Source organism: Ruditapes philippinarum, unplaced genomic scaffold (assembly GCF_026571515.1).
Source record: "Ruditapes philippinarum isolate M1 unplaced genomic scaffold, ASM2657151v2 ctg128_1_1_1_1, whole genome shotgun sequence".
In the NCBI taxonomy this organism is placed as follows: domain Eukaryota; kingdom Metazoa; phylum Mollusca; class Bivalvia; order Venerida; family Veneridae; genus Ruditapes; species Ruditapes philippinarum.
The window spans coordinates 242,497-268,906 of record NW_026861563.1 but is presented as its reverse complement, the minus strand read 5'-3'; the positions used below and the strand labels follow the sequence as shown (position 1 = coordinate 268,906).

Here is a 26,410-nt window from a genome sequence, read left to right as displayed (position 1 = left end):
AAATATTTCCTTTAAAAATGCTTCTAAAGATGCATTATGTTACAAGAATTTAATATAAAATTCCTTTTTGCAAAACTGTAATTGACATAAAAATAGCAAGATAAATAAATGTTATCAACTCTTGAAACAAAAATAACAATAGAGATTCTGCGATCAGAGTAATAGATTTATAACCCATCATTTACTGAAATTCAAAATTAACAAGTTTCAAATGTAAAGCAATTTTCAACCTTTCTCCGATGACAAACTTTCCTTATATAAATTATTCATCAAAATCATGCACCATTAAATTATAACCCAACAATTTCTATTATCTACTGTTCACAGAGGGTGGGGGTGTGAGACTGAGGGGGTGAGGTTACTTAATAAACCTGAGTAAACAGATCAATGGTGCATAATTCTAAGCTTTGTAATATAAATATAAGTCAATGGTGTAGTAGATTAAACATTTTTATGTATATGTAATGTTAATAAGAAAACATTTACAAATTTGAATTGACCAAAAGCGTGACCAAATCAATTTTGTAATGCTTGCTTATGAATGATTACTAACCAATGTTAATTTCAGTGTTTGAAATCATTTTACTAGATTTACTTGACAATAAATAAAAGTTGATTTACCAAAGTAAGTAAATGAGATACAATTTTAAAATTTTGAGTACCTTAATCCTATTGGACAAAAAATAACTTCAAACACTAGCTAATAAAGTGATATAAACATAAATAAAGCAACAACCTCTTCTAATACAATGTAGATAAGACAGAATTGTGATTAGTAAACTATAAATAAAAGTTCATATTATTTAACTTTACAATTACATGTATGTTATAGACGACTAACAAAGATCAATCTTGATAAAGATTGATAACAAATTAATATATCACGCAACAAAAAGATAAAATAAACTCTATAAATCACAATATGAATATAGTGCCACTTACTCAACGGCAGAGTCTTTACCGTGTGCATGATTCAACAATGAAATGACTATGCTCATATACAATAAAATTCAATCTATACATTTGAAGAATTTCTTTCCATAGCTTCTCTTGCAAGTCTGATAGCACATGCTCGTTGGTTGGCATATATTCTCAAAAATAATGCTAAAAAAACAATGCATACACCAATAATACCTAGGAATGTGAGGGGATGGCCATAGATGATACATGATAATAATATAGCAAATGCCTGTCTCAAAGTCATAATGATTGTAAAGGTAACTGGCCCAAATCTTTCGATTGTGTAAAAAATGAAAAGTTGACCGCAGGCAGAGCACAAACTAAGAATAACTGCGTGAACAACAAATGTTGGAAACTTAAACATAAAAGCAATACATTCTACAAAACCCCCTTGTTCTATCAGTGCGACACTTGTCAGCAGACAGGAGAACATATTTACACCTGCCATCATTTGTATGGAGGACATTTTGTACGTTTTGAAGAGTTCACCTTGCCAATTAGATGTGAAACTATCAAATGACATATATCCTACCAGCATTATTACGCCTGCTATTGTTGTAGTTTTTGTGCTGTCCCTGGTAACATCGCCACTTGTAAGTAGAAACAGTCCCACTCCCAATGAAATCATACCCGCTGTGATATATTCATGGTACTCGTATGTTTTCTTTGAAACTACTTTACCCATAAGCATCACAGGAATGACTTTACTGGCCTTGGCTAAGACCTGCGTAGGAAAACTAACAAATTTAAGTGCCTCATACTGAAACCAGCTACTCATGATATTTGAAAAGGAACTGTATGAATATTTATATAATGGTGCTGTGTGAGGGGGCTGCTTCTTCATAAACAGTACAACTATACCTATCGTAAATGCTAAAATTCTATTTATAAACACAAGAAACTGAGAATTTTTAAAGTATTCTCCCTTTGTATCAGCAGACGCTCCATACTCGAATGTCATGATTCTCTCCTGCAGAAGTCCCCATGTAAGATATGACCCTTGTAGACCAAGGAAACAGACAATTAAGACCATTGCACTCTTGGAAAGGTCAAGAGGGTCAGTTGTTTTGCCTCCTGAACTGTTCGCCTCAGAATTATGCTCATTTTCTTTTCCAAACACACAGAGTTTAGCCAACTGCTGGAAAAAGCCTGGGCCTGAAATTAATTTACGATAATTACCTTTCATTTGCACATTCAATATATAAATTCACTCTATGATCTTCATTTTACAATATTATTTTCTATGTTCTATTTGTACAAGAGTTATCATATACCATTATATAAATATTTTTCTTAAGTCTCTGTAAGTCAGCATTATTTTTATCACTGAAAATTATTCAAATGTAGCTGCTTCTAACTTTGAATATACATAAAGTTGTTTTTACATTCTTAAATAGATATCACTTTTCCAAGAGACCACTTGACAATTTTCTAGTATTTGGCCATACCCATACAAACAGTTAAATTCTAAACATTGGCAGATTGAAGGTAAAACCAGGGTCTTTCAAATAGTTCAGATATTTGAAAGACCCTGGTAATCACATTTAAATTTGGGATCTTTGGGTCATGTGAGTTAACAATTGAGAAAATCAGAAACTATATTAATGATGAAGGCAAGTGGTCATGTTAAAAGGATACCCAATCCAGAATTTTAGAAGCCATAAACAAACCTCAGGTTATTAGTAATAGTAACATATTAGTAGAAGGTTGAAAACTAACTTGAAGTACCTGCAGTTTCATCATACCGAACCTTACGCAGGTAACGTATGAGAAGATATCCTGGAACAAATATAGTTGCATATCCTAACAGATTAACCGACAGTCTGACAAACCAGAAATCCATGTACGAGTCTTCTGCGTCAGCCATTGTAGATTCCGTGCCAAGAATGTATGGTACAATGAGATTCAATATGAAGATTCCAAGGCAACAGAGCCCCGCACGTACCAAAGCACTGCAATTACAAACAACTGTTTTAGTACTGTGATAAAAAAAAACCCAGAAATATTCTGCTGTGTTACATTATAACATGTCATACTACTAATTCAAAGTAGAACCACATTATATATGTTTAGTCCAATACTAGTATTGCAGAACAATTAAATATTTTCTTCTGTAACATAGTTCAGATATCGTGTGATAAAATGAAAATAACTGTTTGAATGCTTCAGTACATACATAAAATATAGATTTACTTCTACAGCAAGATAATTATTTCCTTACTCCTTTTTCATTTTCAAGAAGGATGTCTCTAACTTAGGAGGAAAAAAACATAAACATAGATTAATCATGCACTGATTTCTCTCAATCTGTTAACTTTACATGAAACTATTTCAAAGAGGCAAGTAATTTACCATATGAATTACATATTTAACTTAATTTGGCCCATACAAAATATTCAAGGCCTTATGACATCTCAATTACTCTATAGTCCCTGCTTCCAAGTAACTCACGGTCATCAATTATATAGGATACATACACTTTAACACATCTTATACAAAACGACATGAACATCTCCCCATGTATTCTAATGAAGGTTATATAAAGATTAATCCATAATGTCGTCAAATATTCACAAATATTTTCAATACATCACACATGATAATGATTGAAGAAAATAATCCTTTGCTATTTGAATACATATGCATTTGAATCCTGCACTAACTACATGTAATTGAGTGCAATGTTCTTGCCACACCTAGCATTATATTCCTACCTTTAAATGGACTAGTCCTTATGTATATTTGGAATTGTTTATTGCTAGTTTTAGGGATTTTAATTACAGTATACTGAAACTGCAGCTAACAGGAGAGATTGGTTAAACACTGTATTAAGTACATGCTTACAAAATTGGCTCTATAATGAAAGCATCATAAAGACAATTCAGTGAGTTAAAATATTTCAAAAACTTAAAACCCTATTTCACCTTCATCACTAAAATATTCATACTTTACATTTTCACATGAATAAACTTAACAGACCAAGCATAACACAACCATTAGAGCAATAAAAACAGTTATTAAATGGGTTAAACTTTTTTCTTGTCACAGTTAAGCTAAGTTTATGAATCATTATCATTCAATAACTTCTAAAAAAGGCTGCCATACCCTTTTTTGACCTGCTTTAATTATGGAAAAGACATATAATTATGTATTATGGCATGTCATTGGTCAACATAATTGCAAGTTCTGGGAGAGTTAAATATATACATGTACTAGTAATTATAAAAAATCTGCTATTAATATAGCACTGTAATATTATTGGGGTATTGTAACAACAGGTGCACGCTAATATAGGATATTTGATATGTGGGGAAAGTTAGAACAAAAACACTTAAGATTGAAAAAGTAACTTGGTTTAATATATTAACCCAGTGAATGAAATTTAGTACACACCACACAATGGGTTTAAATATATATTACCGTACATGAAAAGAATCCATGTGTCATGCTGATGTAAAAACATATCTTTAAAGTAGAAAAAAGTATTGTAAATTTCACAAGTTTCACTAGATATTTAGTATCACAATATCTTAATATCATGCACTTTAATTTCATTACAAATTTAAGAACTGATGGTAATTTTTTTTATACCACTTATGATTTTAATTTAATTATCAAAATATAAAAATTGTACAGCCAGCAGTTTAGACTATTGTCTGACTGTGCACTGCAAGTTTAAAATTCAATGTTTAATCTTTCGTTCTGTTTTACAAAAACTTCATATCATAAAGACTACCAGCTTATAGATTTTTTTATATAATTTTCACAAATATTTACATGAGCATAATAAGAGATCTAACATAGGCTTTAACTACTCTTTAAACATAACATTTAAACAGCAACGTTCCAGTGAATGACTACAAAACAGTGTCACTTCAAGTGTGAATGTATTTATATATTTTGTATATTTTTTCTGATGGTTACAAATCATAGTCTGTGATCATGACAGGTGTAGAACATCACAGTTTAAACCTTTATACTGCTGGCCATCTGATCATCGTCTACACTGTTCAGTCAGTACTATTAAATTTTCCCTTAAATTGATAATTAAAAAAAATGTCCACATTGAAAGATGTACAAGTTCGTATATATTATAACATATTTAGTGTGGAACTGGTGTTAACAGATATAGATGTGCAGGCTGGCCTGGCTCTATAGTGGCAGCACAGGCTTGTTATAATCAGTATTATCATTCAGAAAGTTATATGTAACTTGGACCCTGCAGCAAGTACTTCACCATGTTACGGTAATAGTATTTAAATGACTAAAACTTAGAGCTTTCATTCTTTGACTTATTGTACAAAAAATATTTCATTTAATATTTGTTCATAGGGTTATTTTTCATTATTTTCAATTCAATCCCATGCAAATCTCTTCAAATGTCACCATAATATTAGAATATTGTTATCAAACACTTGTGATCATATAGTTCGATGGCAAAACAAAGTAACACTAGAACAGCTGTTACACAAATATAATGGCACGGCTCTCCTTCTGGTATTATGTTCTCATTAAAACACTCTGTTTTTACAAGTCAACGTAATCCCATCATGCTTAGGGAGTGTTTTATAGGCTAAATGATTACAACCTTACATTACAGGCAGCCAAGTTACACTTACATTCATCGTAACTTAGTCACATCTCTCCCATGCTAGTTTCGTCCATCTTTTCAAACAAATTGATTCTATTTAGTAATGAAAACATAGCAAATTTATTGACAAATATATAATATTTTGTATCTTGATTAATCCTCTTGTTGTGCAGAGGTTGGCTGGGATTTGAATTGATAATAAAGACTAGATGTGAATTGTGTCAACAGTACACAGATGCCCCCACAACATGGGCTCTAAGGAAACAGCCTTTATTTGGCTGTAAAATATCGGGGAAAATCACTGGCTAGGGATGTGGATCCTGCATAGAACACATCTTGTCTACTTCAACTCTGATCAAATATACCAATTTATTTTGGAAATCCCATCATGCATGCTGAAATAATAGACCACACTAAAAAAAACTCCCCCAGACCCATTTTAAAATGGTCATAAAATCTGACATTCTTCTTACTTATATCTCAATTCATGACTATACATCTTTAACTGGAATATTATATTCTTAGGTTGCAAAATACAACAATGAGAGAAGAACATGTTCTTAAACGTAACATTTCAACACACTAAAAACATAAACAGTACTCTTAGTTATAAACTATTTGATTAAAATCAACATTAACAAATTATAATGGGTAAATTCCCTTGACTATGCTTAATTCAAAAAGAGAAAAAATATATACAGTGTAACTTCCGAAAACCGAACACCCATGGGACTTGTCAAAAAGTTCGGATTTCAGAGGTTTCCGGAATTCAGAGGTTTATGATAATGTGGACAAGACTAAGCCACTTAACATCACTAAATGTCAAGGAAGATGTGGCCATTACTGTAATATCATATATAATAGTCTTTTAATCAAGATAAAAATGTGAATGAAAATAATACATTTTATCTTACCTGCAAATGCTTTTGAATTTCTATCAATTTGTAGAAATGTTGTTAATTGCATAAACTTACATATCGTCCAGTGGTAGTTAATTAATTATTACATCAAATGCAATAAAATCCCTAAAGACGTATGCATACATTGTTCAATTAATTGTCATTTAACCCGCTAATAAACACTTCAAATTAACTGACCGCCGTAAATTACTTTGATTAACCGCATCACTTCTAACATCCCATGTCACAGTTTGTGATTTTAACGCGTGTCAAATTACACAATCACCGCTAATTAGTAAACAATCGATAGGGAGATTAAATCTTCCTGCAGGGTAAACATTCTCTATTTACAATGTATTTCACACCTTTGGATATGTCCGGTTTTTAGAGGTAAAATTGCATTGATTTGACTCTAATTTTACGAAAATATCGTCCGGAATTCAGAATTTAGAAGTTCCGGAATTCAGAAGTATTATATTAATAGAAAATAGAAGGGAAAAAATCGGGACCGAAAAATTGTTCGGTTTTTAGAAGTTTCCGGATTTCAGAAGTTCCGGAATTCGGAAGTTACACTGTATATACAAGAGATGTTATCTATGTCTCTGTATAAACATAATGATGTCAACCAGAATACTATTAAAGGCACTGTGATGAACAGACAATTTAAATTTATAACCCTTTAGAATAAATGCATTTATATTTATAACCTGTTTATTTGTACAAATACTTAATGTATTTACTTATTTCACCTCTATTTAACCTGTATTTCTCTTAACGTCATAAAGCCACCACAGAGCAGGGCCCACGCTGAACTTTTTCTTATTTCCTGAGGAAAACACAGCAGAGAAAAACCATTTAAGTGAAGAATAATTCAATAATTTGACCGTGAAGGTCATATCTGAATTCTTAAACATGTCAGTTTTGTCGCAACTTGGTTTTTTGCTGACGAGGGATTGAAAGGGGGGGGAAAATCAGTTACAGCTTTAAATTTTAAAAGAAAGAAAACAATAAATCTTTAAATGATTAAAATATAATCACAAAACAGTCTATCATTATTCATAATACAAATGTATAAGTTAAACTTTTTTTAAATGAAACTGAAAACCAGAAATAAAACTCTATTAATTACCGATATTTCCATAAAGAATTCATGGCAGACTTTTCTTTGTATCAAGAATTTGAATTATATATTAAGTAATTGAAGAAATCACTTAATTCCTGACATACAAATGTATAATGACATACAATGCTGAAAGAATCACCAATTGATGTCATGCATGAAAATGCAGGCCACGACAATAGCGGTGGTCTGTTGGTCTGAGACCACCTGATTTTGGCAAGGACCACCTAATTTTAAAAGCCACTGGTCCGTCAGACCACTTGAATTTTCTGTACAGTGCTACAGTTTCTGTATTTGGGAGACTGGCGATTTATGGTAAAATCATTTGTCCGATGTAAAGTATATGGTTCATTAATCTCATATCAGTTAAAGAAATTTTTAAGTCATCAATAACTTTCCTTTTAACTCACTAAAATTTTGTTGATGCAAGTTAAAAGAGTAAACAATTTAGGTAGACATTCATTAAAATGATGCAAGTACTGCATTTTCTTCAATTATGATATTCGTTTGATCCTGGATAAACTTATTAATATTTTCAGATAAAAACTGTTTTATTAAAAAAGTTAATCTATTAAAGATTATTGTTATAAGACGTACCACTTAATAAATATTTGAATAACAGTAAGTACATAAGACAGACACAAATGGTTTATAACTATTCCCTAACTTGAGTTGAGCGAAAAGTTTTACAATAATATATGAGCCGCGTCACGACAAAACCAACATAATGGGTTTGCGACCAGCATCCCCGCAGTCTGATCAGGATTCATGCTGTTCGCTTACAAAGTCTATAACAAATAGAGAAACTGATAGCAAACAGCATGGATCCTGATCAGACTTTGCGGATGGGCAGGCTGGTCTGGATCCATGCTGGTCGCAAACCCATTATGTTGGTTTTGTCATGACGCGGCTCAATTATATCTTTCTAATGAGATAAAAAAAACAGCAAAAAACAAATAACTTTACAATAGAATAGTTACTGACTTGGTTTCTTAATTTCCAATTAGATGAAAATATTTAACTATAACTATCTGATTTGTTCAGGTGTTAATTATACATCTCTGTCACCAATTTTAAGCATTTTTTCTAATCTGCAGTTCTTTTAATAAATAAAGAGTAAAAAAATTAACTTTAACAATATAATTAAAATAATTGACCACCTGGCTTTCAGCTGGACCACGTAAATTTCAAATCTAGTGATCCAGCTTACCACCTCCTAAAAAAGTTAGTGTCGAGGGCTGAAATGTATGTGATTTTGGATGTTACACTTTTGGCATACATGATTCAGTTCTTATTTACTTATTTTTTGTTTTAAACTTGAAAATATCAAATAAAATTGTAGAAATGCTCATGCTGTTCGCTTACAAAGTCTATAACAAATAGAGAAACTGATAGCGAACAGCATGGATCCTGATCAGACTGTGCCGATGCGCAGGCTGGTCTGGATCCATGCTGGTGGCAAACCCATTATGTTGGTTTTGTCATGACGCGGCTCATGTATCTTTCTAATGAGATAAAAAAAACAGCAAAAAACAAATAACTTTACAATAGAATAGTTACTGACTTGGTTTCTTAATTTCCAATTAGATGAAAATAATTAACTATAACTATCTGATTTGTTCAGGTGTTCATTATACATCTCTGTCTGCAGTTCTTTTAATAAATAAAGAGTAAAAAAATTAATTTTAACAATAAAATTAAAATAATTGACCACCTGGCTTTCAGCTAGACCACCTAAATTTCAAATCTAGTGATCCAGCTAACCACCTCCTAAAAAAGTTAGTGTCGAGGGCTGAAATGTATGTGATTTTGGATGTTACACATTTGGCATACATGATTCAGTTCTTATTTACTTATTTTTTGTTTTAAACTTGAAAATATCAAATAAAATTGCAGAAATGCTCATTTTCATAATAAAATGGGGAAAATGGAATTATTGTTTTGCATAGTTTTAAGATTATGACTGGTTTGCATTTGCTTTAAAATCCCCCTACTTTTGGTTCAAATCCCCTGCTTTTAAAAGCCAAATCCCCCTATCTGGGTGCCATGAAATGTGGCATGTATGAATCTATATCCTAATAGGTTTTTAATAGAGGGTCAAGTTGACCCTTGCCGAGTTGACCCTTTACCCGTCCACAGTGTCAATCCATTATTACAAACTAAGGAAAGACATAAATTAAAGAAAACATATGTAAGTCAAACATCTATATTGCTACATGCAATACAATATCTGTTAAAAAGTATCTACTCTTAGTTGTTTTTTAGTCCAAATATTTAGACGTAACCGCGGATTTGAAGCTATTTTTTACATGGGTCAAAACGAAAATGCGATGTCTTTCAAATTATGAAGGACTAAGTTGTTTTTTTAATTTGTCAGTTTTCCAATTTGTTTTCACCATATGTTAAATACAAATTAAATCTAAGCAACTTCAAAAATATCTAAACCTATTTTATGAATCTAACCTAAAATACACAAGGAATGTGCACAAAATAATATTGCAATTCTAACAACATAAAATCCACATGCAAACTTTGCAAAAAAACAAGAGTAAATCTAGACTAACTTTTGGTGACTTGTCTTCATTTTCCACGTGTATCTTCCGTATTTGCACCATTATACTAAGACAATACATCAATTAGAGCAATTAATTATACCGCTTGAGCGATTACAATATACAACAAGATGATAATTACCTGTATATTCCGTTTGACAGTTGATGATGTCTTGTTTTAGTGTATCTGTCGTGACGTGACTCGTGTCGGATTATTACTTCCGGTTTACAAGTTTGACTATTTTCTGTTGCATACCGTACTGTACAGTTTATAGTAATAGCATTCCCCCCTAGGCGTTGTGAAACGTCACTCAATGAAACGTATGCATACTTGTAATATATATGTTTTTACTTATTTATCATTTTAAAAGATTTCTTTTTTTCTTTTTTTTCAACTGTGAAATCAAATAACATAATTTACATCTTTATTTAAATCTGCGAAACAAACAAGAAGTATCTTTAAAACAGATCGATACTCAACCGGGTTTCTGCACGAGAATCTCTAAATTATTACACATTTGCTGTACAATAACATAATAAATCTGCGTGTTCTTAGTTTTTCTCACAGACACTTGGGGTGTGGAGCTTAAAACGCCTTTAAAATCCAAATAAAATGTATATTTGTCAATCCCAGCACATGTACTTATCATATAAATCATAAGCCGTTTTGAAAAAAAATCATATTTCAACGTCTATAATATTATTATAGATATAGTAATATATTTTATTTGGATTTTAAAGGCGTTTTAAGCTCCACACCCAAGTGTCTTTGGTATTTCTCCCTTCAGTGAATGTTGAAGAGACAAATTTCGAGTTTATATTCCAAGAAGTAAAAGTCTCTTTTCTCTGAATCTTTTCTGACCTTGGTTGGCTTCAGTATTTCATATTGAAGAGTTTTTGGGTGGCTCATTTGTTTTTTGTTTTGTTTTTTTGTCATTATAAACTTTTTTTCGTCATTATAAACTTTGTTTTTCTTGGATTTGAGAAATTGAATGGCCTTTTCATTAGGTTTGTGAGTTGGATTAATTGTTGTCGGGAATAATGTAGCTTGGGGTATGTAATTTGGAATAGCAATAACTGGACAATGCAGACGACACAATTAACCTTTAGAATAGAACTATTAATATTTTAGTATTCACATTAAATGTAATCAAGTCAATATTTAAGTCAATAAGAAATGTTATTGATATATGAATATATTGAGTATTACTTGAAACTGGAAACCTATTGCCGTTTTATATTCAAGGGAGACAACTTGTACAAATAATACAGTAATATATATGACACGATACATTCCCTTAAGTGCTGGTCAATCTTTAAGGCATGGCCATCCGTATCAGTCCATTTATAACCATATTCTGGTACTGATAGTTTCGCAATATTTCATGTCACATTTTCAGACAGAAAAAATATCTCACTCTTTAATTAATGGCATTATATTATACATGTACATTGTACTTATGTGTAACATTTCTCTCTTTTATTTCAAAGGATAACAAATTGAGTTTAACCATTTAAAATAATAATTATAATAGAATGTGGTAGGATATGCAAAAAAATATTTGACATAGGTTTGCTGTTTTGACAGTAATATCCATCCCTCAGGCATCCGCCCTCGGGTTACCGCCAAATTGATGCAGGGTACCAGAGGTACGGATCGGTATTCCTATTCGAACTGCAAAATATGACAGATATTACACGTATTATTCATTTGACCACATTCGGGTCTTTATAAAACGTCTCTGAAGAAAATTTTATAGAGTGGACAAAACCCCACTCCCAAATTTTATATAGTGGACAAAACCCCACACCTTCAATTTTATAGTGTGAACATAACTCCACACTTTTTTATTACTAATATGTATAGACCTTTGACTGACAATAAAATAAGTGACATTGTTGACACTTTGAATAATTAATGTTAGTTAAGATTAACGAATGTTTAACCTTTGATTTTTATATAACTGTTTGTAATATTTAAATGCTTACCCTTTGAATTTTTATTTAACAGTTTGTAATGCGTGTATTAATAATATTGTATTGTATATTGAAATAAAACTAACATACCATTAATTGTCAGAATCAAAGGAACTATGTAAAATAATTAAAGTAACTATATCACTTAAGTAAATATTCTGTTTTGTTCTTTTCTAACAAGATCAAAATCATATGAATTGTATGGTTTTATAACAAATAATTAGAAGGTGTTGGGATATGTCCACTCTATAAAATTCAGGAATGGGGTTTTGTTCGCTCTATAAAATTTTGAGGTGTGGGGTTTTGACATGTGGGGTATTGTCCTACATTTGGTGTGTTCACTTAATAGACAAATGGCAAGGGCCTACATTTAGACAATAGTAAAGTGTTCAGGTAAAATTAAGTCATACTTTGCTTTATATAGACATGTGTATTTCCTAATATAGATTAAAACACTGTTTTATTCTTGTCGCTTTAATAAAATACTCGCTTAATATATCTCTCTGAAAGAAAACCGGAGAATTCACTTTTAAAGTTTAGACAAGGCAGGATGAGCAACGTCCAACAATAAAGTAATGACCCACTTCTATGATTTTCTGGACAGCATACTTAGAAAATACGGCAATAAAGACAAGTCATCGCCGGTAAGTTAATTCATTTAGACATTTTTTGACGCAGCACACTATTTACTCTTGATAATGGTCAATAGGTGGCTGAAGACATAGCATACTTAGAAAATACGGCATCAAAGAAAAGCCTCTGTAGGTATAATTATTATTAACTTTACTTAAATTTTTAAGCAAAATTTAACACGTTTGACTATTATATATTGACATGTTCAAAAAGGCATTATTCTCATCAGTATATATATTCTCATATAACTACATCTTCCCATAATTGTTTTCTATTTAATATTCTACTTTACATGAATATTCATAATCCACGTCTCTCACGATATAAGATAAGCTTTTGATACCCTTTAATTAAGATTATTTCATATTTTTTATTGAAATTATATTAATACAATTTTGGTCACAAGTTTTTTTTATATTAGTCTTAACACGAGGACTCGCTTCCTCATCGGAAATATAATGATGGCATGCCAGATTTGTGGGCATTTGCCGGAAGAGAAAACGGGTATGTGGACTTTAACATTTTATTACAATGGTTTTTGGTGAGTTCTTTTTATCCCTATTGATGAATAACTTTAACCCACATAACAGCGGATAAGTTTCCAAACCAAACATACCCCTGGCTATAATTCCAATATATTTTTGTAATATACAATACTAAAGGCATTATCTCTTTCAGGTAATAGGCCCAGTCATTTTTTGCGAAATGACCAAAAAGGTGAGCATTGGATCTATTCAATTCATTGGGAATAGTAAATTTTTAATATTTATCCAGGGACGTCGCGTGCTTGTGGACATTGGAACGAAAACTTATACTGCTAGCCTGCGATATTTAGTGGTGTAAAGCCTTAAAGTCCTTTTCGTATTTTGAAGTTAAGATAAGATAAGATAATCTTTACTCATAGTCGGTTACATAAAACATATAAACATTAGCTATATAAGCTATTTTCCGACATAACATACTATCCTTTAACAATGCAAACAAACACTCTGTATAAAAGAAAATACATGTATATAAAAGGATTAAAAAGATCAATGTACATTTATGAGTGACTCTGTAAAACAAATTAGATTTATAAGCACATATAAATATGGATAAGATAATATTAATTGATTGAAGTTTTTTTCGCATTAATAGTAACTTAGAGCTGGATAGACTTTGAAACTTTTGAAATTTGAAATTGAAAATGGTGATATTTTCCAGACATTTTAATGCCTGCCCTTTATTATAAAGCAGGTATTTTTATTTTATGCATTTATAACATAAGTCATTAAGTTGCAATAATCAATGAAAAAGTAAAAAATTCTACAAAACAACAATTTTTTATCAAATTTACATGTTAGGCCATGTTTTAACATGGAAAAACACGATTTTGGGTAATTTCACTTATTTTCATCATTTTTTGTCAAGAGTTTTTTTTTCCATCAAGTACATTTTCTAAGTATTCAAAATATTCAAGGCTAATTATATACAGTCATATTTATACACTTAATTTTCTATCGCTACCAGTAGCCTTTTCGCAATATTTTAAAACTAGTGTGGATAGTTGCTTGAAATTTTCAGGGCAGTTATATCAGACAGTGTTTGGTAGTATGGTACTGGCCACCGTACTGTGTAAAGCCCGATGTTGTCACACCTGATCGAGGCTTACACAACTTTACGACATAGGAAACGCCTTGGAAACTGATGACAGGTCTCTGACTTTTTTTTTAATCTATGACCCGTTCTTACTGCAATGCCCAGAACTTGACTTCCTTCAGTGGCGTTTCTGGCAAACTTATTGGGGAGGCGGTCGCCGTCCTTGCGACGTCACTGTTATCAACTCTTCTGCGCATCGCTCACTTTCTTGAAGTAAAGTGAGTGTATTCAGTGAGCTGCAAAGGGAGCGTAACTGTTATCATACATATCCCTATCAAAACTTGGGGGAAAAAACGTACTTGCTAATTTTAAGTGATTTACATGTACCTATCACACAGCCCTTACTTTGAAAAAAATGTATTCGAATGTTCCGAAGATCATTTTAAGGCTTTTATCGTTTGCAATTTTAGGCAGCTGGTAAAATTATGGGTACTCGATCTGTTCCTCATATTGTCAAAATAGGATTGGTAATACTTACTGTAACAGCAAAGTACATAATCAGGCAAATGACGTTGTTTTTCGTATCCTAAAGATCATGTGCTATGGCCACATTATAATTGTCACCGCAGTGCATTTCATATTTGTAGTACATTCAAATGAATGAATAAAATAGATGAATTAACAACCGGTTATTACTTCTGAATTTTGAAATGATATTTTTGTTAACAGCCAAATGTATTATTGTTTACAGCCAAATGTACCATATACTGGTTGTTTACTTCAGAGGCTAGTGTTAACTATTATGTACTTGAAATGAAGAAAACCTGAACATCTTTTGAAAACATTTGATAAGCATCCAAATTTAACGTACAAATTTAACTATTTATAAATTTACTGTGATACAGGTAACTCGTTAATTAATTACTGACAGCAAAACAGACATATAAAATGTCATTATCGATAGCTTAAGAGTTATGTAAGTAAGATGCAGCTTGAAATCATATATGTACCCTTTCAAAAAACATTTCTGTCGAAAGCTAAATGAAAATTCTGTTTATTTGTTTTGCAAACATTTTTCATTATTGGAAGAATATGACTTGTATCAGTTTTTTTGCTTGAATACAGTATGCAACATATTTTCATTAAAATAAAAAAAATATTGATAAAAAATATGAAAAAAAAAGAATCTATTACAAATGTAGTTGTTTAATTTGACAACGTTTGACACGTCATCGTGAGTTTTAAGTATCTGATTAAGTGAAAAGTCGACCGGACCATTGAATAGTATAAACCCAGTATTTAGTGGTGTAAAGCCTAAAAGTCATTTTCGTATTTTGAAGTTCTTTTCGCTTTAATAGTAACTTGGAGTTACAAGTGACTTCCGTTTCAATGAAAACAGCAAATTCACACACCGGCAACTGAAATTTTACTTTGTTTCAAAATACTACGTGTTCGACATGTCTAGAGGAAGTAGCGCTGGATTCGATAGACATATTACTATCTTTTCACCAGAGGGTAGACTTTATCAAGTCGGTACGCAAAGCTTGAAGATAAAATTATGTAGCGTTTTCAATGTGTGGGTGGGGTAGCATTTTATAAAATCAACTGACTCTATGTTGTTGATATCTATTATATTTGTTACATATTTGAGTTATTTAAGTATAAAAGCAAACATAATGAAAATTTTAGAACAGGTTGATGAGGGAACAGTGGCAAAGAAATGTTTGAGCTGTCTGACATTTGTGGTGGCGCGATAGTCCTATAACATAAGACGTTTCCGTTTGTACTACGTACACTCCAACGTCTTATCGACTTCTTCATAAGTTCCTTTAGCAAAACCTGCCCCACATGTATACAGGTAAAATGGCCGAATGTATATAGCGGTGAAAATGGTATCAATTGTATTGGGTTGGATTTATTTACATTCGAAGGCGAGTCATTTAATTTTTTTTGCTGCACATTGATGCAAAAATGTTTAAATTTACTGTCTGCATATATTTTGACTCAAAGTATTGTTTTTGTAGAAAAAATTTTTTCTTTTTCAAGTTTTAATTTTACGCTTTACAAATTGGAGGGTTTTGCTTTTTAAAAAAATTATTAAAAGGGGATAAACTTGGGGTTTTTTTTATTTTCAAAAAAAGTTTATTTTAGGGCTGTTTTTAAGATTGGTTTGAAACCCCAACTATTAAAAACTGTTTTTTTCCCGGGGGTTTATTTTATTAACGTTGGGGGTTTTTAAAGAAACTTTTAAAAATTGGGTTTAAAAAAAACCCCAAAGGGGTTTTTCTGGGGAAGGAAACCGGAAACGCTTGGGTAGGGTTTAAGGGGGGGATGTTTTTGGGGCCAAAAAACCCCCCTTTGTAAAGGACCCCTTTTAAGGGCTTCTTCCCCAAAACCAAAACCGCCCCTGGGTTTTTTTCCCCCCAAGTTTGGGTTAAAATTTCCCCCGTATTTTTTTTTATTTCGGGGGATAAATTTTTTTTTTCCAAAATTATTAAAAATGGGGTTTTAATTAAAGGTCCTTTTTTTCTAAATATTTTTTGTTTAAATTTTTCAAATGCGGTTTTGCCCTTTTTCTAAAAGGGAAATTTTTAAAGAATGTTTTAAAATTTTGAGACCAATTTTAAAGGGATTTTCCTAAAATTTAAAAAACATTATTTTCCCCCCGGGGAAGGGGGGGAAAAGGTTTTTGGGCCCCTTCCCTTGGTTTTTTGGCCCGGAGTAAAAATTCCGGGGGGTTCTAAATTTAAGAATTTTTGGGGAACTTTGGGTTCCCGGATTTTTTTGGTATTTTAATTTTTTTTTAAAAGTTAAAATTTCCCTTTCTTAAAAAGTGTTTTGTTTCCGGGGTTTTTGCCCGAATAAGGTGGGAATTGGGAAACTTATAATGTTCATCACATTTTCGGCCCTCATTTTTTCCTCTTCCTCTCACTGACATTTGAAAACAAGTTTAAAGTTCAAGTTAGCCTAGAAAACTGGAAAAAAGTGACTTCTCTTATTAGGCAAAACTGAGAGGTATATATTTTCTAACAGAAATAAATGAATTTTAGCTTGTATAGATATTTGAAAATGTGTATCAATATTGTATAGGATGATGAATATCGATGATGTATCAATATCAAGATATTCAATGACAGCCCTACATATTATTAAATTCAATAATTATTTTTCAGATGATATTTTACTTCTTTTTTTTTCTTGTTTGTATATAAATGATATAGTAATTACATATATTAAAAAAAAAAAGATTTGTGAAATACAGTTGAACTTCATGAGCTCAAACTCCGAGGGTATGTGCAAATTTGTCCAAGAGATCGGTAGTTTGAGCCAACCGAGGTTGAACTATTATCATGTAGGACATAAGCATAAACATTCTACACCTTACACCGGCCGAATTATAAATACGTCAGTATAATTGTTTGTTAGTGTATCAGTCTAATACATCATATCTTTTAAATATTACGTCTGTGGTTCTACTCATGTGCCTGTTCGTGCCTGAAATAATGCGCGGAAGGGCACCTGAGGCTTCCTCCACCTGTAAAGCTGGAAAATCGTCAAATGACCTATACTGTGTAGGTGTGATGTAAAACCCTAAACAAATATAAACAAACTTTTAAATATTAAAAATTATTATCCCAGTGTTTTCAAATGAGTATTAACGGTACACTGTGTTAATCTATATTCATGCATATTGTAAATGGTTTAGTTTGATTGGGCAATCATTTTCCAATCTTGTTGAACAATATTCAAAATATATTTATCTGTGTATTATGGGATAAAATTTGTTTATGTTTTTTAAACAATGGATTAATTAAATATTTAAAAAACAACATTCGCGAATATGAACGAGAGTATGGAATATGAATATTATTTTCTGAAAAATCAGCATTTTTTGGGAATATTTTCGTCAACAGACACTTATTATTTTCTTACAAGTATCGTGTTTTTGAATGAAAGAAGATGGAATTCTGTTTTTAATTCGTTGTAAATTATTGTGACCAATAACTCTTAGTAATTACATAGATATGGTATATGCAAACTCTAAATCTCTGGTTGAACCGTTTTCAAGACAAAGGCTATTATTAATGAAATTTTATTTGCAACACGTATATATATAGATAAATATAAGACTTAGTTGACTTGTAATGAATACTTTTTATTTCAGAGTATGCATTCAAAGCTATAAATCAAGGGGGATTAACATCTGTTGCTGTCAGAGGAAAAGACAGTGCTGTTGTTGTGACACAGAAAAAAGTTCCTGTAAGTTGATTTGCTTAATATGTGTAATTAATACTGTATTATCACATACCCATGCCACTTTTGTGACTCTGTAAGAATGGTATGGCATGGCTGTGTATATATTTTGATGTGGCGTCATTTGAGTTACACAAACATATTGTAGAGACAATTTACATGTAAATATAAACTAATCAATTAAAAAATGATTCTTTTTTACTTTTAATTCTCCTTATTTTATGTATGTTATAAACACATATTATATTCATGTAGGTTCATTACTTTATTTGATGATATAGTGGAATAAAAAATATTATGCTCCAGAGGCTGGCATAATGTAATTTTATTCAATATGTAATCAATAAATTTTATTCAAATTCAATATCCTCTATACAAATACATAAAATTTTAGAATATTGTCTGGTTTTAGTTTTAAAAGAAAAGAAAAAACCCATGACAATATTTCCCTTATCAACCAGGGATTTTTTTTGGCTAATTGTATAGCCGATATTCAGTCATATTCCCAATTGAAAATAGTATATTATTTTCCCAATTCACAGGTAAAAAATCCCAATTGAAAGTTACAAAATAAAAATATTGAATAATAAATTCTAAAGTCTTTGAAAATAAGGGCCTCTTCACTGTTATGGTGCTTTAATGTTTGAAGATGCCATCCTAGAGAGTGATTCTTTGCATTCATTTCATCACTGCAAAATTTAAGTCATGCATTTTTCCCAATTTTTAACAAAACATTGCTGAAAAATTCCCAATTCTGTGGGTATGGGTCATATTCCCGTAATCCAGGAAAAAAAACCCTGTCAACTTTTTTGCAGCTTAGTTTTCATTATAAGACATAAAAAAGAACCTGTTATGAATATGGTCCCATGTTTATAAAGGATTTGTAAGCTGGATCAAAATAGATATTTAAAAGGTAATAATGAAAGCTCCATATAAAAATTGAAGAGCATCTCATGATCTGGGGTCTTCCTCTGTTTTTAAGACATGTTTATGTATGCTTTACCTATATTTATGTGTGTATGGCTAAAGGCTACTAAAAGATAAAACATGTCTGCATGCATCTGATATTGAAAACTAATTTGGGTGCTGGCAATTGCGTACAGCTCAATAATGTGCACACAATATATGTTTGTTTCAGGACAAGCTGTTAGATGCTAGTACAGTTACCCACTTGTTCCAACTGACAGAAGATATAGGATGTGTAATGACTGGAATGATAGGTAAAGTTCAAATATACTTGTTTTACCACTGTCTTTTTTCCCCACCTCCTTTAGATGGGTCAAGTAAACAGACAACATTGGCAGTGATGCCAAAAAATGATGCTAAAAAATTCATATGATAACAAAAGTTCATAATTTGTTGTTTTTTTTTTGTTGTTTTCTTTGTTCCCCAATTTACCTAATTTCATTACTAAAACTTTAGTTATGACCAGAAAGCAAAAGAAACAGAAGGTTGTTCATCCACAAGTCCAATAAGTACTATGTTGGAAACTGTAAAAGAAAAAGATTTTGACAAGATTTTGGGCTTAATGGACCTTTATAATTATAAATGTATATAACCTTCTTCTTCAAGTGTCAGAATTGCTGTTGCTTAATGTGAATATGTCGAAAGAATGTGCATATATAAAGCATTTCTAATATAAATAATAAGGCAGTATTCTAATGCAAAAAAAAGAACAATCCAATGTTGCATTGAATGTACTATATTGAATTTTATATATTGTATCACATATATTTCATATTATGATATGACTATATTACAGCTGATAGCAGAAATCAGGTACAGAGAGCAAGGTATGAGGCAGCCAAGTGGAAGTACAATTATGGTTATGAAATACCATTAGATATGCTGTGTAAAAGGATAGCAGATGTGTCACAAGTCTACACACAGAGTGCTGAAATGAGACCTCTTGGATGTAGTAAGTTTGTTGGGTTTTGTTTTGCTTCAGACTGGTTTTCAAAAGTTGGTTAAAAAATTCCACCAATCTGTATGGTAACTGGAGTTCCTTAGGTTTTCATTGAAAAATGAGTCAAAAATGAACATAAAATTTGGAAAAGGAAACATTCATTTGGACATTTAGTCTGGTTTTCATTAGAGGTTGTTAAAAATATCATAAATCTGTATGGTAACTGAAGTTCCTTAGATTTTCATTGAAAAATAAATGAATCAAAATGAATATAAAATTTGGAAAAGGAAACATTCATTTGACATTTAGAAGCATATGGGTTGGGACTGTGGACATTAAACATTATGAATATTATAAATGAAATTGTCCATATTTTAGCCTGGACAAAAACTGTCAATATTTATGCCCCAACAGAGTGGGAGCATATAGCGTTGCACTTGTCCGTCAGTCCGTCCGTATGTCTGTCCGCACTCACAGGAGAGTAATTATGTGGCTAGAGGGACAATAGGTTCTCTTTGATGTCATTCATTCCGTTATGCTTTTATGTGGCTATTTTCTTTTGCGTGGCTAAAAAGAACAATAGAGAGAACAATAGAGTAGCCACATAATTACTGTCCTGTGAGAACGTCCGTCCGTCCGTCCAACTGTCCGTACGTCCCGAAATCTTGTGAACGCAACTCCTCTTAAACCGGATGGCAGATTTTGCTTAAACTTTCAGGGATGAACAACCTTAATGTGTAGATGGTAGTTAAGGAAGGAATTTTTGCTGCGACCAAATTTAACAGAATTATGGCCCTTTGTTGATTGTTTCACTTACTATGTAGAAATTTTGTGAACGCAACTCCTCTTAAACCGGATGGCAGATTTTGCTTAAACTTCCAGGGATGAACAACCTTAATGTGTAGATGGTAGTAAAGGAAGGAATTTTTGCTGCGACCAAATTAAACAGAATTATGGCCCTTTGTTGGTTTTTTTACTATATACCATATAGAAATTTTGTGAACGCAACTCCTCTTAAACCGGATGGCAGATTTAGCTTAAACTTCCAGGGATGAACAACCTTAATGTGTAGATGGTAGTGAAGGAAGGAATTTTTGCTGCGACCAAATTTAAAAGAATTATGGCCCTTTGTTGATTTTTTCACTATATACTATATAGAAATTTTGTGAACGCAACTCCTCTAAAACCGGATGGCAGATTTTGCTTAAACTTCCAGGAACGAACAACCTTAATGTGTAGATGGTAGTAAAGGAAGGAAGTTTTGCTGCGACCAAATTTAACAGAATTATGGCCCTTTGTTGATTTTTATGCCCCCACAATGTGGGAGCATATAGCGTTGCACTTGTCCATCCGTCCGTCAATCCGTCAGTCCGTCCTTCCCGAAATCTTGCGAACGCAACTCCTCTTAAACCGGATGGCAGATTTTGCTTAAACTTACAGGGATGAACAACCTTAATGTGTAGATGGATGTAAAGGAAGGAATTTTCGCTGCGACCAAATTTAACAGAATTATGGCCCTTTGTTGATTTTTTCACTAGATACTATGTAGAAATTTTGTGAACGCAACTCCTCTTAAACCGGATGGCAGATTTTGCTTAAACTTATAGGGATGAACAACCTTAATGTGTAGATGGTAGTAAAGGAAGGAATTTTTGCTGTGACCAAATTTAACAGAATTATGGCCCTTTGTTGATTTTTTCACTATATACTATGTAGAAATTTTGTGGACGCAACTCCTCTTAAACCGGATGGCAGATTTTGCTTAAACTTACAGGGATGAACAACGTTAAGGTGTAGATGGTAGTAAAGGAAGGAATTTTCGCTGCGACCAAATTTTACAGAATTATGGCCCTTTGTTGATTTTTTCACTATATACTATGTAGAAATTTTGTGAATGCAACTCCTCTTAAACCGGATGGCAGATTTTGCTTAAACTTCCAGGGATGAATAACCTTAATGTGTAGATGGCAGTAAAGGAAGGAATTTTTGCTGCAACCAAATTTAACAGAATTATGGCCCTTTGTTGATTTTTTCATTATATACTATGTAGAAATTTTGTGAACTCAACTCCTCTTAAACCGGATGGCAGATTTTGCTTAAACTTCCAGGGATTAACAACCTTAATGTGTAGATGGTAGTAAAGGAAGGAATTTTTGCTGCAACCAAATTTAACAGAATTATGGCCCCATTGTTGATTTTTAGTTTTCAACTTGTGGCACATGTAGTCCAAAAAATATTTGACCTAGAGTCATAAGATTGACAGAACAGTGGCGTGTGGGGGCATCCGTGTCCTATGGACACATTTCTAGTTTCACTCTATACCATATAGAAATTTTGTGAATGCAACTCCTCTTAAACTGGATGGCAGATTTTGCTTAAACTTCCAGGGATCAACAACCTAAATGTGTAGATGGAAGTAAAGAAAGGAAATTTTGCTGTGACCAAATTTAACAGAATTATGGCCCTTTGTTGATTTTTCCACCATATACCATATAAATGTTGTCCTTTGGACACAGTTCTAGTTTAGGATAAATTTCAAAATATGTACAGTCTGAATTTTGAACAATACAAACCTTGATCATATGGCATTGATGTGCAGACATCATATACCAACAGACGGATCATTGTCTTCACTTGTTGCATGGGTAGAGCAAGCTTAGGGTTAAGTGATGTGTTTGTACTTAATTTCTCAGATTCACAAATGTTATGTATATTATTTCCTTAATGATGTGTACTGTGCTTTAATGTATATAGAGAATTATCAGGATAACAGTTCAATGTTTATTAATAGAATGAACACTTTATTTACAGGTATGATTCTCATAGGTTATGATCAGGAAAATGGTCCTCTGGTATATAAAACTGACCCGGCAGGTTATTTCTGTGGGTTCAAGGCAACAACAGCTGGAGTGAAACAGCTAGAAGCCAACAGTTTCCTGGAGAAAAAAATCAAGAGAAAACAGGATTTCACATTCAATGAAGCTGTTGAGGTAACGTATTCTTGAATATAACATCTAAAATATGACAGTTTAATATTAGACGGTTAATGTGCACCTTCTTTCCTGCAGGCACAGGTGAGGGATTTATTAAATCTAAGGGCTTCTGCAGCTGTTAATGCACAAAAAAGGTGCAATAAGTGCTATTCTTGCATAAAAGTATACATCCAAATAGGATATTCTGCATTTCGTTATTTGTATTTGGTATAAATAAATCATTGCTTGTTTGATGCTTTTCACATGCTTATGCGATGTCATTTGATTATGTCATTTATGTTTTGGTTATAAAACTACAAGAGCAGTCATTGAATCAATCTGTTTTTAAATTATGCCTCAAGTCACAAAATAATATGATATAAAAAACTATGCAACAATGCTGCTTGGTCACAACAATCTATCAAATAATGCATGTTTTGTCCTCGGTTAATTTTTACCTGTGTTTGCAGTTTTTAGACAGGGAGATAATTCTTGCTATCTTAATGATTCTGAAACTTTATTTGTCAAGTGTCCTTGATATTTGTTTTCCTCTATTGCTAGAAAATTCTTTCTTGTCTGAAAGTGTCATTTTTTCCTAAAATTCATTTGCAGATCTGGTTATTAAAACATGATGGATATATATAAATGTCGTGAAATATTAATGATGTTAGAGTAAGGGACCTTGACTGTTCAAAGAATATTTATAGTAATATATATAGATTTTGTAATCTGTTTCTTTATATATTTTGTAATCTGTTTCATTACAGGTAAATATGTTTATTGGACATTCATGCAATGTGTACACTACATGGCCAAAACTGAAAACCATTTAAAATTGTATATTTCAGATTGCGATAACATGCCTGTCCACAGTGTTGTCTGCAGATTTTAAGGCATCAGAAATAGAAGTTGGTGCAGTTACTAAGGCAAACCCACATTTTAAGTAAGTTAACTGGCTTGCAGAAAGTTGAAATTTTCTTGTCTGTACTTGTAGCCTTTTTAAAGCCCCAACCCTGAAGGATGACATATGTTATTGAATTGTTTGTGTCCACTTTCTTTCCAGCCTGCAACTTTGTTATTGTGCTCCCACTATAGGGGGGGCATTTAGATTTACCCTTGTCCGTCCGTCCATTCCTACGAATGGTCATTTATTGGGTACTTCTTTTTTTAAAAAGTACTGAATAAGAGAACAAAAGTACCCAACAATACTGACGGAATGAATAGAATTACCCAACAAGTGTCCTCTCGTTCGCCCGTCCGTCCTTCCGTCTGTTCCCTTTTTGTGTCGCACGTAGCTCAAAAAGTTATTGACCTAGAGTCATGAAACCTTACAGGAATGTTGATCAGCATGTGAAGTTGTGCACCTGGGTATTTTCATGTGGATATATTTAGTATTTTTAGAGTTATTGCCCTTGACTTAGTAAAAATTTGCAATTTTCAACTTGTGTCGCACGTAACTCAAAAAATATTTGACCTAGAGTCATGAAACCTTACAGGAATGTTGATCAGCATGTGTAGTTGTGCACCTGGGTATTTTTGTGTGGATATATTTAGTATTTTTAGAGTTATTGCCCTTGAATTAGTAAAAATTTCCAATTTTCAACTTGTGTCGCACGTAACTAAAAAAGTATTTGACCTAGAGTCATGAAACCTTACAAGAATGTTGCTCAGCATGTGTAGTTGTGCACCTGGGTATTTTCGTGTGGATATTTTTAGTATTTTTAGAGTTATTGCCCTTGACTTAGTAAAAATTTCCAATTTTCAACTTGTGTCGCACGTAACTAAAAAAGTATTTGACCTAGAGTCATGAAACCTTACAAGAATGTTGCTCAGCATGTGTAGTTGTGCACCTGGGTATTTTCGTGTGGATATTTTTAGTATTTTTAGAGTTATTGCCCTTGACTTAGTAAAAATTTCCAATTTTCAAATTGTGTCGCACATAACTCAAAAAATATTTGACCTAGAGTCATGAACTAACATAAATGATGGTCATCATGTGTACTTATGCACCTTGGGGTTTTCTTGTGGATTTATTCAGTATTTGTAGTATTTGCCCTTTACCTAATAAAAGATTTTTAGTTTTCAACTTGGGCACAAGAAAAAAAAAATTGGCCTAGAGACATAAGATTGACAAATCGGTGGAGTGTGGGGGCACCTGTGTCCTATGGACACATTTCTAGTTCATGGATAGATATTGAGATTTCTAGAGCCTTTGGTAAATATTCAATAAAGTAAGATGGATATTAAATATTTCAGTTTATATTTTTGGTAATTTATGTAAAATCAATGGATGTAGCAGGGGATAGTTTATATGACCAATCATCTGTACAAACAATATATGGCATATTTTCAAAGCATCTATGTTATTTTAAATCAAAATGCCTGCAACATCTACCATCACATTATGTTTAATAATTGTAGACTATGTTCCTGCCAGTTATTGGGTGCAAGTGTCCAAAATGTCTTATCTGTATTATAAATGGAAATGATATTTTGATAAAAGATTTATTACTTATTTTTGCAGGATCTTGACGGAAGAAGAAATAGATGTACATCTAGTTGCTATAGCTGAGAAAGACTGATCATAAATTATTTCTTACATATTCATTTCATAACCATGGGAACAAAGGAATGGAGTGATTACGTACTTTAGTTAAAGAATATTAGTTTTGAACATAATGTTAACAAACACTATTTGAAGAATATGTAAAATTTGAGCATAAATGTAGCTAAAAGTGTATTTCTATAAAATGTGTTCAGATTTTGTGTCAATCATCAATTAAAATGATGTCAAAAATGGTTTTTAATGTAGATTTAATGACAAATGTTATATGTTAACATAGTTTGAAGACTCGAAGTTGAATGCTGAACTGAAGAGGAAATAACCATACTTATATAATCTGTTTATGAATTCTGTTTTCCAGGTATATATTTAACAAGTGCTAAACATGCTCATAAATCTCCATTT

The 26,410-nt window shown here is 32.1% G+C and overlaps 2 protein-coding genes across 6 annotated transcripts; one reads left to right on the top strand and one right to left on the bottom strand.

Annotated features, from left to right (window-relative positions):
* Window positions 1-202: 202 nt before the first annotated feature.
* LOC132716140 (adenosine 3'-phospho 5'-phosphosulfate transporter 1-like) lies at window positions 203-10,433 on the bottom strand. Of its 5 annotated transcripts, none has more exons than XM_060699336.1 (3): window positions 10,265-10,433; window positions 2,680-2,912; window positions 203-2,115 (listed from the first exon to the last, which is right to left on the bottom strand). In XM_060699336.1, exons 2-3 carry the CDS (start codon window positions 2,825-2,827, stop codon window positions 1,016-1,018), a joined length of 1,248 nt encoding a protein of 415 aa, XP_060555319.1. In that variant the 5' UTR covers window positions 2,828-2,912; window positions 10,265-10,433; the 3' UTR covers window positions 203-1,015. The 5 variants fall into 5 exon arrangements, with proteins under 5 accessions (XP_060555319.1, XP_060555318.1, XP_060555315.1 ...); XM_060699335.1 differs by lacking the exon at window positions 10,265-10,433 and adding an exon at window positions 10,135-10,264; XM_060699332.1 differs by lacking the exon at window positions 10,265-10,433 and adding an exon at window positions 4,386-4,424.
* A 5,238-nt stretch (window positions 10,434-15,671) lies between these two features.
* On the top strand, window positions 15,672-26,113 carry LOC132716138 (proteasome subunit alpha type-6-like). The gene is made up of 7 exons (XM_060699330.1): window positions 15,672-15,843; window positions 18,476-18,570; window positions 19,703-19,784; window positions 20,327-20,482; window positions 23,282-23,460; window positions 24,291-24,385; window positions 25,967-26,113. The coding sequence occupies exons 1-7, from the start codon at window positions 15,768-15,770 to the stop codon at window positions 26,022-26,024; spliced, it is 741 nt and encodes a 246-aa protein (XP_060555313.1). The 5' UTR covers window positions 15,672-15,767; the 3' UTR covers window positions 26,025-26,113.
* Window positions 26,114-26,410: the final 297 nt, after the last annotated feature.

What these genes read in the sequence shown, in the direction of transcription:
- LOC132716140 (XM_060699332.1), bottom strand. Translation starts at nt 4,423, where the DNA reads ATGTTTTTACATCAGCATGACACATGGATTCTTTTCAT. An exon ending in GACACATGGATTCTTTTCAT is followed by an intron (nt 2,913 to 4,385) that starts GTACGGTAATAT and finishes TTGTAATTGCAG; the next exon opens with TGCTTTGGTACGTGCGGGGC. An exon ending in TGAAACTGCAGGTACTTCAA is followed by an intron (nt 2,116 to 2,679) that starts GTTAGTTTTCAA and finishes AATTAATTTCAG; the next exon opens with GCCCAGGCTTTTTCCAGCAG.
- LOC132716138 (XM_060699330.1), top strand. Translation starts at nt 15,768, where the DNA reads ATGTCTAGAGGAAGTAGCGCTGGATTCGATAGACATATTACTATCTTT. An exon ending in AATGAGACCTCTTGGATGTA is followed by an intron (nt 20,483 to 23,281) that starts GTAAGTTTGTTG and finishes CTTTATTTACAG; the next exon opens with GTATGATTCTCATAGGTTAT. An exon ending in CATTCAATGAAGCTGTTGAG is followed by an intron (nt 23,461 to 24,290) that starts GTAACGTATTCT and finishes TGTATATTTCAG; the next exon opens with ATTGCGATAACATGCCTGTC.